This window comes from Polypterus senegalus, chromosome 5 (genome assembly GCF_016835505.1).
Source record: "Polypterus senegalus isolate Bchr_013 chromosome 5, ASM1683550v1, whole genome shotgun sequence".
NCBI lineage: Eukaryota > Metazoa > Chordata > Cladistia > Polypteriformes > Polypteridae > Polypterus > Polypterus senegalus.
In genome coordinates, this window is record NC_053158.1 from 203,312,531 (window position 1) to 203,328,996 (window position 16,466).

Consider the following 16,466-nt stretch of genomic DNA (forward strand, 5'->3'; position numbering starts at 1 on the left):
CAGAAGAGGTCATCCACCTGAAGTTTAGCATGTTTGGGGTCTGGCCAGTACTTGGATGCGAGACCATCTAGAAAAAGCTTATGTTACTGCTGGAAGAGGTGTTGGTGAGGCCAGCAGGGGGCACTTACCCTCTGGTCTTCATGTGGATCCTAATGCCCCAGTGCAGTGATGGAGACACTCTGCTGTACGGCTCCGGTGCCGTCCTTCAAATGAGATGTAAAAATGAGGTGCTGACTCTCTGTGATCATAAAAGATCCCTGGGCATCCTTTGGAAAGAGTAAGGTGTATCCCAATGTCCTGGCTAAATTGCCCTCTATGGCCTTGTCATGGCCCCCTAATCATCCCCTGTCTCTAACTGGCTAACTATCTCTCACCAATTCACCACATAACAGCTAATGTGTGGCAAGTGTACTGCTGCAAAACTGGCTGCCATTGCATCACGCAGGTGGATGCTACACATTAGTGGTTACTGAAGTGGCTCCTCACTCACTGAAGCACTGTGAGTAGTGGAAAAAGTGCTATGAATGTAAAGAATTATTATTATTATTATGTTAATAGACCTGCCATTCTGCTGTGGGCTGGCGTCCTGCCCTGGGTTTGTTTCCTGCCTTGCGCCCTGTGTTGGCTGGGATTGGCTCCAGCAGACCCCCGTGACCCTGTAGTTAGGATATAGCGGGTTGGATAATAGATGGATGGATAGACCTGCCATTGGTGTGTCCCAGATTGTGCCCTGAAATATAGAGGGGGACATTTAGACAAAGTGTTGTGTGACCGAAATGCCTGCAAATCCCCTTAAATGAAAGTCCACAATGTGCACTTTAATCACGTCGGAACTGTTTGATTGTAATTTTAAACAGTTGGCCTGTCATGGGATGTAAAATCTTCCATTTTAAGATGTGTTTGCATGTAATGCATGAAGCATCTGTTTCGAAAACTGTCTCTCTGTCTGTCTGCATGAAACAACACCCCCCTCGACAAATCTTTTTGAAATGCAGCATGCTTATTATTCAAAGCCAGTTGTTGAGACAGGTCAATTTTCATTGAGATATGTTGAAAAGATTGCACTGTACACAGTTTTAAAATTTCAAAATCTCCTCTTGAAAAGCATTGGCAAATTTGCAAACTTATCCATCTTAAAACTGAGAAACGTTCTGTGCGACTTCAGCTACAAATCAGTTTACTGTATTCATTTTTATCTTTACTGCCATTTCACCAAATTGTAGATTTTGCTTTTTTTCACAATTACTGCAAAAAGACCCTCAATACAAGTTAATGAAACGCCACCAGGCCATGAGCGCAGGTATGAAGTTACTGTCATTGGCTGACTAGGCGGAATGCTGTCCGAGCTCATAAAGCTCGAGTGAGAGAACAGAACAGGAAAGAACAAGGGGCATCAGCACCAAAGTCCTCTCAGTGCTGCTAGGTGTAACAGGTAAGTTACATGATCCTAGCCATAAAAGTATACAATTCAAGGAAGGAAATCTATCTATCTATCTATGCCACTAGAGGACACTGTAGCTCCTCAAACTCAATAAACATGGTTTTATTAAATACTATACCTTATACAAGTTTTAATTGTCTGTTTGCAACATAAACTTCTCTCCACAATAAATCCTTCGTCTATCATCCAGGAAATTCTTGTCCACCTCCTCTTGATGTAGCCCACCTGGACGAGGCCAGGTGGCTACTTTTATTTCAGGACCCGTAAGAACTTCTGATGTCAAATGACTACAGCCTGTTTGGGTCGTCTTGGTTGGGATGCTAATCCATCCCATTTTGGCACTTACACTATCATTTATATAGTGAATTCACATATATCTATCTATCTATCTATCTATCTATCTATCTATCTATCTATTATATAGTGCCTTTCATATCTCTATCTATATATCTATCTATCTATCTATCTGTCTACAGTCATGCTTTACACATTCTCTCTTCCTCTACCTCACTATTCTTTTTTGTCTTCCACTCATCTACATACTTTTTTTTTTACCTCCCATACAATGCTTTATCTTTTTCATTCCCCTTCTTTGGACTATTGGCCATTTGTGATTTTTGGTCTTTTTCTTTTCTCCCTTCCCAGTTTTTTAACTTATGCCATTTACTTATATACTTTACAATATCCATCTTCCTATCAGGATACGGCTCTATTCTAATGGGGACTCCTACGCTACAGCCAAAAAAAAGACTGACACTTACCCATCCTGGAAGGGCTTGTGCAGGTCATTATGGTCCAGGCCTCCCCTGCCACCACATACAATTGATAGAAAATATACTGTCTTACCTTATTGAGCACCATAGGCGAGTGGGTGAGGCGGGACCCTACTCGCAGCGCCAAGCTGTCAAAGATAAATTTAACGAGCCATTCTTAGGATGGAAGGAGTGTTTATATATTTTCCAATGCAGTATGTGGAAGGCAAGTGCTGACTTTACAGTTGCTGATTACATTTCTTAAATACCGTTCATTTGAGTTACCGATAAATTTTGCCCTGATCTGAAAAAAGTTTTCTTTCCTTTTAGAGGCAGAATTTATCAATTTTAGCCTTGCATGTGCTAGTCAAGATGAGCACTGGACACAATGAGGTCACAAATCAAAACTTGAATAAAAAGCTTGCGTATAGTAAAAATATGTTCACAAAAGCTAAGTTTACTGCATTAGCATGAATGAAATTGTCTTCAGCTTTGTCCATTTTGATCTTGAAATTAAATGTGAGGTCCCATCTGGCCACTATAGTGACGACATTAAGCCTGAGTTTCCTGTGATTATAATTAGTAAGACCTTCATAACTGTTGTATGTACTCAGAAGACAATTTTCTCCTTATAGTTCAATGTTTCACACTCGACATCCTATAACACTACAAATCCATTGTGGCTACCATTCTATAGAAGGCTCGTTACCCTGGTTTCTGGATGTCGGACCAGTAGAGAGACATTAAGCCCTTGATAACAAAGTTCAGCAGCATGGCACCATCCACGGTGATAGAGAAGCTCAAACTCCAGTAGAACAGCAGCTACTTTGTTGTAGTTTCGAATGATTTTCTTGTCTGCAGCCTACCAGAGAGCCAGAATTGAAAAGATTAATAATAGTTTACCTTTTGTGCATTTTGAAATACCTTCTCCCACGGTGTTCTTTAAATCAAAGATAGAGGGGCATCCAATCAATAATGTCTGTTTTACATCATTTTATTTATTAATCATTTCATTAATTTTTAAGATGCAAGTATGTTCATATTTCCTAAAATTTAAGAGAAAAGACATCAGTCTGGCCTGGAGCATTTATTTTTGGAAAATAAAATGGGATAATCACACCCTATCATCATAATAATAATAATAATAATACTTTTTATTTATATAGAGCTTTTCCTATAACCAGTTAAAAGTTACACGTGGGACAAGCAGGATGTTCTGCCTTACACCTGTTGCTTTCTGGACAACACCCCACATGTTCAGTACTAACACGGAAAGAAAACTTGGGGTGCAGTCCTTATTTAGGCTACAGTGACATGACAGTTTTTATTTAAAAATGGCATCTTTAAACTAAAAAGAACTCTATCCACACTAGCATTTTCATATTATTTGTGAAAGTATCTCTACCCACACTAAAATGACCCAAAAAAAAAAACACATAACACAGCTGTTCAACTGCACTGGGCATGTGCGGATCTGTGGAAAAATGTTTGAAGGGATGGTAGAGCCACCAGCAAAGGAATTTATCACAAGACTGAAGCACAAACGTTAGGAAGTATGTCTTCACACAAACAACTATAGATGTATGGAATACGTTATTAAGTAGTGTAGTAGAATTTAGGAACCTTGAAAATGTGATGGTGGTTTAGAGAATTGGGTGGATAGGATTGCTGAGCACAGCTGGGCTGAATGGCCTGTTGTCATCAATTCTTTTTCAAACGTTCCAAAGACCCTTTTCTGGCTTCAGCTTTTGATTTAGTGAATAAGACCAATTAAAATTAGAAGGGTTTCTTGATAATAACCTTTTTTTGTTTGTATTTTTTTCTCCCAGTCACCTCCATTATACAAAAGATTGTCCATTTTCTCAACAGATATAACAGCTTTGCAACTGTAAATCATTCAATAAAATCTTGGAGCAGATTCTTGTTTTTTGGATTGTCAAGAGCACCCAACCTATTGCAGAGTTAAAGACATTCAGTCAGCAGTCAAAGCAATTACATAAAGCACTACAGTATATACAGAGACAGTTGATTCACATTCTACTTAATTATAATTCTATTTAAATCAATAAAAAAACAGTTACCTTTAAAATTTCGGGCTTATTCTTTAAGATTTTCATTGGCACATCAATTTTTCTGAACAACTGTCTAGACCACATGATCTTCCCGGCAACCTAACAGAATGGAAGCAGTGAAAACACACCTTAGAGGGTCTATAAATAATGAAGGACATCGCTACTGGTGATGAATTCTGTTAAATTTAAGTTCATTGATCTATTATATAGTGCCTTTCACATCTATCTATCTAGTATGTAGCACCTTTCACTTCTATCTATCTATCATATCTAGTGCTATCTATCTATCTATCTATCTATCTATCATATAGTGCCTTTCATATCTATCTATCTATCTAGTGCCACATTCAGAGTGGATACCTGGTAGTGTGTCTGTCAGTGACAGGACTGTCAAAAGCCATTTGCACATCTAGATTCTCCTTTGCAGATGATGCAGCCTGCAGAATAATTTGCAAGTACATCTACAGTACTTCTGTAGCCAAAGGTATGAAGTGTGCGATTGTGATCTCTAAGATTTAGTCCACACATGTTTGTTTTATTTAACACAAGTAAATGAGGCAATAAATACATACAGCTAAAGCCGTGCAGACCATCTATCTATCTATCTATCTATCTATTATATAGTGCCTTTCATATCTATCTATCTATCTATCTATTGTGATGGACGGCCGGCATTTCAGCCCAGCTGGGACGTCCCTCAACTGAAGAAATCAGCCTTTTCAAAGCACTACTTCCCCCTGGACGCTAGATGGCAGCTCCCCTGGATGGAAATGGTTCCTCGGATTCCCACAGGGCAGTATGGACATGGAATCCGTCTCTTCTATCTATCTATCTATCTATCTATCTATCTATCTATCTATCTATCTATCTATCTATCTATCTATCTATCTATCTATCTATCTATCTATCTATCTATCTATCTATCTATCTATCTATTGTGTACCACCTTTCACTTCTATCTATCTGTCTATCTATTATATAATGCACGTCTTATTTATTTACCTATCTATCTATTATATATAGGGTGGTCCAGATCTAATTATACAGATCCAGATCATCTGGATGACTTTGATTTATGCGGGGACGATTCCAGTGCAGCGCAAAAACAATTCTTTATGTCGTCAGTTCGCACACTTCTCGATGGTCCGGGATTTTTCAGGTGATTTTCCATGTAATAAACTTAATAAGTTATAGCATAATGAAAATTGCATAATTAGATCTGCACCACCCTATACACTTTCACATCTATTTCTTTAGTTATTATATATAGTGCTGTTCATATTGTGACCTGGCGCCCTACCCAGGGATTGTTTCCTGCCTTGCGCCCTGTGATGGCTGGGATTAGACTCTGGCAGACCCCCGTGACCCTGTAGTTAGGATATAGTAGGTTTGATAATGGATGGATGGATGGATATTGTGACCTGTTAGGGTTACACCTGCACCCTGAACAGCCAGACGCAGCTAAATCAGACAGTGACAGGTTCAAGGAAAGAAGCTTTTATTCCAAACAAAATACCTTCTGCAGTTTTTTATCACTAGATAAATCAATCACAATTCCATTTTGTTTTGTTTCTTTCCTTTCCTTTAATTTTCCACCTCTCCTTTGAGTAAGCCTTATCCGCCTCCTCCTGACACCAACTGCTGGATGATGAGCTGCTTTCCAACATTAACCCTGAAGTACTTCCATTGCAACAGGACTGCCACCTGGAAGCATTCCCGGGTCTGGTGTAACTTCTCCATTATAGTGGACCCTGCTACCAGCAGCTACCCTTAGCAACACCCATGAATCCCAAAAAGACTGCCCAGCAAAAATACAACTCCCATGTAGCCCTGAGGGTGTCCAAATGGGAGCCATACCAGAGGGATACTGCCACCCAGTGTACTGGGGGAACACAAAGCCTCAGAAGGCAATTGGAAATGGTACCACTAACCAACCTGGTTGTGATGTCTCTCTCTCTCTCTCTCTCTCTCTCTCTCTCTCTCTCCTTCCCTCCCGGCTGGGATACTGTAAATGGAAGGGCCAAAGGAGTAGAGGCGCAATCCAACTGGGGACGATTAGTTGTTATGGACAATTCATCCCCCATAAAGAGAGGTCAGTTTTACTCTGGCTGGCACTCTACTCGAATACCTTCAGTGTTGCTTGAGAATTAGAGTCTGGAGGTCTGACCTTTTTAGGGTCCTTGGATACAGGCAGGGAACACTATGGAAAGAGAGCAGGCAGGTGACTTGCAGCTTTCATATGGACCGGAAGTGCTTCAGCAGGCTAATGTCTCAGCCCACAAAAGTTCTCCGAGGTTCAACCCCTTTTTGGGGTTGTCAGAGTCAAAAGGAGGATGGGAAGGAGATGGAAGCTTTCTGGTGGCACTGTTAGTCAGTAACTGGTCAGATTAGATTAAAGGCTTTTGACGTATAGTTGACAAAATATTTATTTGAACGTTTCCATGTTTGAATTGTGTTTGGTGTCATATCTATCTATCGATCTATCTATCAATCATATAATGCCTTTCTATCTGTCTATCTATCTATCAATCATATAATGCCTTTCTATCTGTCTATCTATCTATCTATCTATCTATCTATCAATCATATAGTGCCTTTCTATCTATCTATCTATCAATCATATAGTGCCTTTCTATCTATCTATCTATCTATCTATCTATCTATCTATTATATAATGCCTGTCTTATTTATTTACCTATCTATCTATTATATAGAGTTTCACTTCTAATTCTTTAGTTATTATATATAGTGCTGCTCATATTGTGACCTGTTGGGGGTGCACCTGCACTCCATACAGCCAGACACAGCTAAACCAGACAGTCACAGGTTCAAGACAGAACAGAAAAAATATACATACAAATTCTTACAGGAGGAATGTTGCGATGTGAGGGCGGATTATCCTTTTGCTTTTGGTAGAGTTTACGAACAATTTCCAGATCTCTCCCGTATCTGTGCAGGACCCTGAGGTATTTTTCATGCAAATCAAGCTGATCCCCTGAAACCCTGTCAAACTTGCCAAGGATTTCCAGCATCCTCTCAGTCTGAGAACATGACACAAAAACACAAAAAAATCAGTTAATAATGTTAATTCTTTACACTTATATAGCGCTTTTCTCACTACTCAAAGTGCTTTACATAGAGAAGGGAGCAGGTGCCACTTCAGCCACCACTAATGAGCAGCATCCACCCGAACGATGCGACAGCAGCCATTTTTACACCAGCACACTCACCACACGTTAGCTGTCAGGTGGTAAAGTGGTAAAAGATACAGCCAATTAGAGACCTGGAATGATTAGGGGGCCCGCATGACCAGGCAATGGAGAGCAATTTAGCCTGGACATTAGAATACACCCTACTCTTTATGTCAGACGTCCAGAGATCTTTAATGTCCAGAGTAAGTCAGGACCTCGGCTTTACTTGCTAGTCATTTCCCGGATCTGCCGCTTGCAAACCCGGTTCACTTGCAGTTTTGCACCACATGGTCCATGGCAAATCCAGCAATGGAAAATTTCTGCAGTGCCCCCCTTCCCTTGATGCCCTAAGCACCTGCTTATTTTGCTTAATGGTTAATCCAGCCCTGTCCTACACCTTTACTCCTCCTCATTCATCACTTTTGTTGTGTCCCCAAAGCTAAACTGACCAATCAGATTGCTTTGAGGGACTGGACACCAAGAACTTAGTATTTTATTATATAGTAGATTAATTATATATGAATATGAATGTTAACTCATATGCCATTGTTCTGTTTCTGTACATAGAGAATGACAAGACATTTAACTAGGGCTGTGGAGTGGGAGTCGGAGTCAAGGAGCCGGAGACAATTTTGGGTACCTGGAGTCGGGGTCGGAGTCGGCAAAAATGTACCGACTCCGACTCCTGATAAATTTAAATTGTAATGAAAAAAAAAATACAGCAAGTTCAAATGTTCCATTTCACAAACAATAGTCATAATGAAGTACTTCTCTGATGTAAGAATAAAGGCCAGTGCATAGTTGTGTTACTACTAGTGTGAAGTTCAGATGAGCGATTATACAACCTGACCTTCACATATTGTAATCTGGATTATGGTACATTACAAAAAGTGTTTTCATTTTATTTCAGATGTAATGTGTTTAAAAGTTAATTTGAGTGTAAACAAGTGTGATGATGTAGGTGGAGGTGTTTGCTATGGCCTGATGTGTGTTCAGGGGTTCTTGTCTTTTGTTTAAACTGTCCAATACGGTAGAAAGTCCGCTTCCTAGCCAGTAGTTCTGTGGTTAAATGACGTGCATGTTGCCTTCCTTCAATCAACATGGAAAATACATTAACATATTAAACACAGAGGAGTCGAGTGGGGTCAAAAGTACCGGACTCGAAGGAGTCAGAGTCGGAGTCGAAGGATTTACCTACCGACTCCATAGCCCTGCATTTAACATGCATTAAATAAAATAAGACGGTGGTTCGTTGTATGGTGGGTTTGACAACAAGCTGTATCAGTGCATGCTCCCAACCTTTCGCTTCAGATTTACAAGTTAATGAGAATTGTGCTTCTAAGAATGATTCATTTATTAATCAAATGAACGAGAATTATTAGACCGCAGGTCTTCAGGTTTTGACTCTTTCAAAAATCAAATGAACAAGAATCGTTAAACTGGTGCTCAGGTAGTGATTAATGTGTCTAGACTCCCGATTCAGGTGCTTCTTGCACATGCACTTTAAACATTGTCCAGCATCGCTGAAATGAAAGACAATGCGACATCACACAGGAGACATGCATGCGCTTGAGCACTCTCATTCATGCCCACAAATTGATTCATATAATATGGAGAAGGTGTTACCCATTAAGTGCCAGGGGACAGCTTCAGGCCATTGCTAAGGTTTTGAAGCTGTGGTCTCCAGCCTCGACCATATTGCACTGTTGGATTTGTGCAGCCCTTTCAAAGGTAATTTATCTGGTATGTCCAAGGAGGAGTGCAGCTCATGAAGCAACTCTTGGTTTTTGCTATGATATTCTAAAGTGTAGCTCTTTGAGGGAAAGTGCACAGGGGCAGCGATAGTAAGAAAAAATACTAAGAGTAGACACAATATCCCAAAACTTGGACAATGAAGTCTCCACGGGATGGGCTTATAAACCATCACACTGGTGAAGTCATCAGATGCAACTTCTGGGGACAGGCCTATTTACATCATAGCAATGGGACCACAAAATGACAATGTCCATAAAAGCTAGAGGACATCATAGGGAAAAAATTACTGAGAGAAAATGACATTAAATTGACAAAATAATGTTATCTTAGAACTCTTGGATATTTCTCGATGGTCCGGGATTTTTCAGGTGATTTTCCATGTAATAAACTTAAATAAGTTATAGCATAATGAAAATTGCATAATTAGATCTGTACCACCCTATACACTTTCACATCTATTTCTTTAGTTATTATATATAGTGCTGTTCATATTGTGACCTGGCGCCAGGGATTGTTTCCTGCCTTGCGGCCTGTGTTGGCTGGGATTAGACTCTGGCAGACCCCCGTGACCCTGTAGTTAGGATATAGTAGGTTTGATAATGAATGGATGGATGGAAATTGTGACCTATTAGGGTTGCACCTGCACCCTGAACAGCCAGACGCAGCTAAATCAGACAGTCACAGGTTCAAGGAAAGAAGCTTTTATTCCAAACAAAATACCTTCTGCAGTTTTTTATCACTAGATAAATCAATCACAATTCAATTTTGTTTTGTTTCTTTCCTTTCCTTTAATGACAATGTCCATAAAAGCTAGAGGACATCATAGGGAAAAAAATTACTGAGAGAAAATGACATTAAATTGACAAAATAATGTTATCTTAGAACTCTTGGATATTTAAAGTTTATAGAAAATGTTACAAAGTACAGAAAAGTTAAACAGCAATGCAATCACAAAAATACATATACAGTATGAACATAAAATCAAATAAATAATGCTACTCACAGTTAAAGGCTGGTCAAACCAGGAGTCCACAAATGCATGCAAAGACTGGTACAAGGCTTGAATTTGGTATTTGAAGTCGGCATAGTCATTATCAAACTGTTTAAAAGGAAGAACACCCAAATTCATTAATAATAAAAACACAATTTATTGGTTTTGCTTTTTACTTTCTCGTATGCAAAGTATACGGAAAGTATTGGAATCGTCCAAAGATTCTATGTCGAGATTTAGATGAATCTCGACGTTTTAGACCTCCCTGACTTTCTCGTACACAAAGTGTAGGGAAAGTATTGGAATCGTCCAAAAATTCCATTTTAGGATTTTGATGAATTTCAATGTTTTAGACCTTTCTGAGTCCGAAAATAGCATTTTTTGAATTACGTCAGTGTATCTGTCTGTATGCATGTATACAAACACGATAACTTGAGTTTGCTTTCGCTTGGGTCAACCAAATTTTGCATACAAGTATTAGGTACAAAATGTCGATTACTATCAACTTTGGGGCTATTTCCGCTAACTGGAAGTGGCACTTTACCTTTTATTCATGCAGCTGCAGAGTCCAATTTATTCAACTTTACATTTATAATAATTGTTCAATATATTATTCATTTGATTGAATTTGTTGTTGATGGTTCTTTAATGCACTTAATAAAAAAATAGAATCATTGTCTTGCGGTTTACTCCTCAAATACCAATCCCCATATCTGAGCATATGAGAAAGTCTTGGGGAGCCCACTCACGATTTTTTTTTAAAATATCTGGTTTTGTTTTGTATAAATGCTACTGTGCGTTTAACTAAACTTTACTAAATTTGTGAACTGGTAAATTACTCTTCAGTCAGAACTAAGTGTCCTTTATACATAGGGTGGTCCAGATCGAATTATGCAATTTTCATTACGCTATAACTTATTAAGTTTATTACACAGAGAATTCACAAAACATCATTTTTGTTGCCGATAGATGGCAGCACCTGCCCTGCATTCCAAAATGGCGAGGAGACGACTGTCAGTCGAACAGCGGGTGCGATGTGTTCGCCTTTTCATAATTAGGTCTGGACCACCCTGTACTGTAGACAAGTCAGAAAGATGTCAAGGAGACCAAAGCAAATTAAAGGACATTGTTCTATTCATATCAACAGTGAATATACCGTATATACTCGCATACAAGTTCGGTCTTAAAACCGAAAAATCGATCATAATATCAGACCCCATCTTATAATTCCATTCAAAAATACGACACTTCATTTTATTATTTTTTTTAACATCTTCTTGCCTCCTCCAATCTAGCACCAATCTCTCAGACACATCAAATTTTGTTGCAGCTGCGCAGTTACCAATTTCTTTCACCACTTCAATGACTTTGAATTTAAAACCAGCTTCATATTTTCTTCTGATCAAATGCTCCATCGTGGATAAGGGATGCTCTTACGGTAAAGGTGTATGAGGGTGTGAGAAACAAAAAACACAAAACAGTGCAAACGTCACTTCTGAATAGTTTGGGTATTACCGTGTGGTCACGTAGGCACAATGCATAGAATACAAAGGCAACAGTGGTGTGAAAAACTATTTGCCCCCTTCCTGATTTCTTATTCTTTTTTTTTTTTTTTTATTAATTATATTACAATCAATACATAGCAATCAAGTTTTTACAAAAAAAAGAATTATGCTAAGAACAGATCGATCCCCACCCTTGAGAGAGAGAGCAAGCCAAACGGTGTAAAATTTAAGGCTTTTAAAAATACCTAAATCAACAAATTCTCTGTGCTTTATAAAATCATTTCAAAATATTACTGATGAGATCCTGCCATGTTTTGAAAAAAGTCTGCACAGATCCTCTAACTGAGTATTTGATTTTTTCCAATTTTAAATAATATAACACATCAGTTTCCCACTGACTTAAAAGAGGAGAGTTTGGGTTCTTCCAGTTTATCAGAATAAGTCTGCGTGCCAACAGTGTAGTGAATGCAATCACAATTTGTTTGTCTTTCTCCACTTTAAGACCCTCTGGAAGAACCCCAAACACAGCTGTTAATGGGTTAGGAGGGATTGTGAGTCCAAGACTGTCTGAGAGGTAATTAAAAATTTTTGTCCAGAATAATGTTAATTTGGTGCAGGCCCAGAACATGTGACCTAGTGAGGCTGGGGCTTGGTTGCAACGTTCGCAGGTTGGATCATGCCCTGGAAACATTTTGAGAGTTTTAGTCGAGACAGATGTGCTCGATATATAATTTTGAGTTGTATAATTGTATGCTTTGCATATGGAGCTTGAGTGAATTCTCTGCATTGCTACTTTCCACTCCTTTTCTGATATATTAATTGAGAGGTCATTTTCCCAGTGTCCTCTTGGATCTTTGAAAGGAAGGGATTGTAAAAGGATTTTATATATTGTAGAGATGGAGTCTAACTCCTTGAAATTGAGCAATAATTTTTCCAGCGTGGATGAGGGTGCAAGATGAGGAAAATCTGGAAGGTTCTGTTTAACAAAGTTCCTGATTTGAAGATAGTGAAAGAAATTTGTAGCTGGAATGTTAAATTTGGAATGTAATTGTTCATAGGATGCAAAGACGTTGTCTATATAAAGATCTCTAAGCAAGTTAATTCCAAATTTTTCCAGATATTAAAACTGCATATGTTTGTGAGGGTTGAAAGAGGTGGTTCTTTTGCAGGGGTGCCACAGAAAGAAGCTTCTCCGTCTTAAAATGCTTTCTACATTGGTTCCAGATTCTAAGTGAGTGGAGCACAATTGGGTTATTAGTGTATTGCCGATAACGTGTGTTTATTGGAGCACAAAGCAAGGAATACAAAGAAGTACTGCAGGATTTTACTTCTATTGCGGTCCATGCCTGTGTATGTTCTTCTATTTGTGTCCAGGTTCTTATCGACTGTATATTTGCGCCCAGTAATAAAACTGGAAGTTAGGTAGAGCCATGCCGCCTTCTGCCTTTTGTCTTTGTAGGGTCGCTCTTTTGATGCGTGGATGTTTAGAATTCCAAATAAATGAGGTTATTGTTGAATCTAATTGCTTAAAGAACGATTTATTAATGTATATTGGTATGTTTTGAAATAAAAAGGAGCTTAGGAAGAATATTCATCTTAACAGTGTTAATTCTTCCAGCTAGTGTGAGATGAAGGGTTGACCATCTATGCAAGTCTTGTTTAATTTTTTCCATGCAGACGACGAAATTTTGTTGATAAAGAGCTTTATGTTTACTTGTGATGTTTACCCGAGGTATTTAAACTGTTCTGCAATGATAAAAGGAAGGGTGTCTAATCTAATATTATATGCTTGCGAATTCACGGAAAGAGTACACTTTTATTCAGATTAATTCTGAGACCAGAGAGCTTTTGAAATTCTGTGAGTGCTGCTAAGACTGCAGGCACAGAATTTTCTGGGTCCGATATATACAGTACCATGTCATCTGCATATAATGAGATTTTCTGTTCCAGTCCTTCTCTGCTAATCCCCTTTATCTGATCAGTATTTCGACAATGTATTGCCAGTGGTTCAATGGCAATTGCAAACAGCAGTGGTGACAAAGGGCATCCTTGTCTTGTGCCACGTTCTAGTTTAAAGTAGTCTGAGCAAATGTTATTGATGCAAACTGAAGCTTCTGGGTTAGTATACAGTAATTTAATCCATGCACAAATGTTCGGGCCAAACCCAAACTTCTCCAAAATAGTAAAAAGTATTTCCATTCAATCATGTCGAATGCTTTTCTGCATCCAATGATAATAATATTTCTGGGGTGTTTGATTTAGTTGGTGAGTATATTACATTAAACAGGCGTCGAAGATTTGAAGATAAGTGTCGGCCCCTAATAAATCCAGTTTGGTCTTGTGATATTACTGAGGGAGCACTTTCTCCATCCTTCTAGCTATGATTTTAGAGAGTATTTTAACGTCGTTATTCAGAAGTGAAATTGGTCTGTATGATGCACATTGTAATAAGTCCTTATTTTGTTTTGGAAAGACAGTGATTAGTGCTTGGAAAGGTTTGTGGAAGAGATTGGTTATCTCTGGCTTCTGTAAATGTTGCTAATAGGAGGGAGCTAGCTGAGCGGAGAATTTCTTGTAAAACTCTGCAGGGTAGCCATCAGGGCCTGCTGCTTTTCCACCTTGGAGTGACTTTATAGCATCCAGTAATTCTGATAATGACAGAGGTTTATCGAGCTCCTCCACACTAATAGCGTCAATTTGTGGTATCTGTAATTTATCCAGAAATGCATTAGATTGTATATTGTCTTCTTTAAACTCAGTAGTATATAGGGATTTATAGTAGTCTCTAAAAGTGTACATTATATTTTTGTGTTCGATGATTTTATCTCCATTCGTGTTAGTAATTACGAGATTGCGTTGCTATACATCTTGCTTGTGAATTTGTTGCGCTAAAAGCTTATTAGCTTTCTCTCCATGTTCATAATAATGATGTCTGGATTTGTAAATTAGTTGTTCGGTTACTTTAGTTGTCAAGAGGTTTAATTCTGAATGTAGAGCCTGCCTCCTCTTATGTAGAGTCTCGCTTGGTAGTCTGGCATGTTCTTCATCTATTTTAGTAATTTCGCTTTTTATCTCTGCTACTTTCTTCGGATTTATTTCTGTGGGAAAGATATGAGATAATCTGTCCTCTTAAGAAGGCCTTAAGAGTTTCCCAGAGTATTCCTGCAGAGATCTCAGGGGATGTATTTGTCTCTAGAAAGAATTCAATTTGTTTGGATATAAATTCAGTACAATTCTCGTCAGCTAATAGAAGCGGATTGAGGCCATCTGCTTGGGGTGAGTGTATGGGGCTTAGTAATTTCAGCTCCAAGATCATCGGAGCATGGTCTGAAATAACAATAGCATCGTATTTACAAGATTTAATCTTAGGCAAGAAGTTATTATCTATAAAGAAGTAATCAATCCTTGAGTAGCAATGATGTACTGGTGAGTAGAAAGAATATGTTCTTGAATTTGGGTTTAAAACCTCCAGGGATCTGATAAGTTGTGATCAGTTATAAACTTTGTAATTATCTTTGCGGTGTTAGTTGCGTTCCCCTGTGGAGGAAGTCTTATCTAAAAGTGGATTGTAGAACACAATTAAAGCCCCCAGCCATTATAAGTTTATGAGTGTTCAGATTGGGAATGGATGCAAATAAATTTTGTATAAATTCCTTATCATCAACATTAGGTGCATAAACATTTATCAAAATCATTTTACAGTTAGATAAGTCTCCCATGACCATCACATATCTCCCTTCAGGATCCAATACTACATCTGATGCTACAAATGGTACTGTTCTATGTATGAGAATTCCCACCCCTCTAGTTTTCTTTGTAAAACTAGAATGGAACATTTGGCCAGTCCAGTCTTTTGCAGCGGAACTGATCCTTACTTAGTAAGTGGGTTTCCTGTAAAAATACTATTTTAGCATTTAGACCTGTTAGGTGAGAAAGTACTTTCTTTCTCTTTAATTCGTGATTCAGGCCTTTAACATTCCAGCTTACAAGGTTAACTGTCCCATCATGGAGACACTGATTCTGAGTTTTTGGTGTCATATTATAGTCTTAACTGGAAGTGAAATAGTTTAGGTCTTAATTTCCTATTCCCCAAGAGTTGTTGCCATGCAGCTTATTATTACGTTGATAGTTATAATTATAAAGATTGAGATGATAGATTAGATATAGATCAAGCCTGCTCTCTTTCTCTTCCCCTTAACCCCCACCCTCCCTTTTTGCCTCCCCAGGTGAGGCTAAAACCCACTTCATGCAGTCCCAGTCCTCTGACATACCCAGAGACAGAGCACGTCCAAAGCACATCAAGCCCCCATGCAGTGGCGCTTTAAGGTTAAAAGATAGAGATATCTGTTACCAATATAGTCTTTAAAAGAGGAAAAGAAAAAAAGAAAAGAATTTTGCACTTAATATATATATATATATATATATATATATATATATATATATATATATATATATATACACATATAATCTTCATCAATTTTAGTGCATTAAGATGATATCCCCAGATAATAAACCCAGGTGATGGTGTTAAAGATGTGTCCAAAACAAGCATAACAAGTCTTAATGCAGTAATAGCAATAACAGCAAACCAAGGGTATGATATTGAACAGTCTCATTTAGGGTACACATGAAATAATTAGAAAAGAAAAAAGAGGAGGAAAACGTAATTAAGCACAATAAAACATAAACATTTAGCCCTAGTAATACTAAGTAATGATAAGTAATAAGTAAGTAATAATAATATAAGAATATGAGAATA

At 38.3% G+C, this 16,466-nt stretch overlaps 1 protein-coding gene across 1 annotated transcript in view; it reads right to left on the minus strand.

Moving 5' to 3' along the window:
- LOC120529938 (dynein heavy chain 5, axonemal-like) overlaps positions 1-16,466 on the minus strand; it is a 331,615-nt gene that overhangs the window by 257,060 nt on the left and 58,089 nt on the right. The window contains exons 13-16 of the mRNA XM_039754147.1: positions 10,215-10,310; positions 7,133-7,306; positions 4,275-4,364; positions 2,903-3,055 (exon numbers count right to left, since the gene is read on the minus strand). Of these exons, the coding sequence (XP_039610081.1) occupies positions 2,903-3,055; positions 4,275-4,364; positions 7,133-7,306; positions 10,215-10,310 (513 nt within the window). The remainder of the gene's footprint in view (positions 1-2,902; positions 3,056-4,274; positions 4,365-7,132; positions 7,307-10,214; positions 10,311-16,466) is intronic.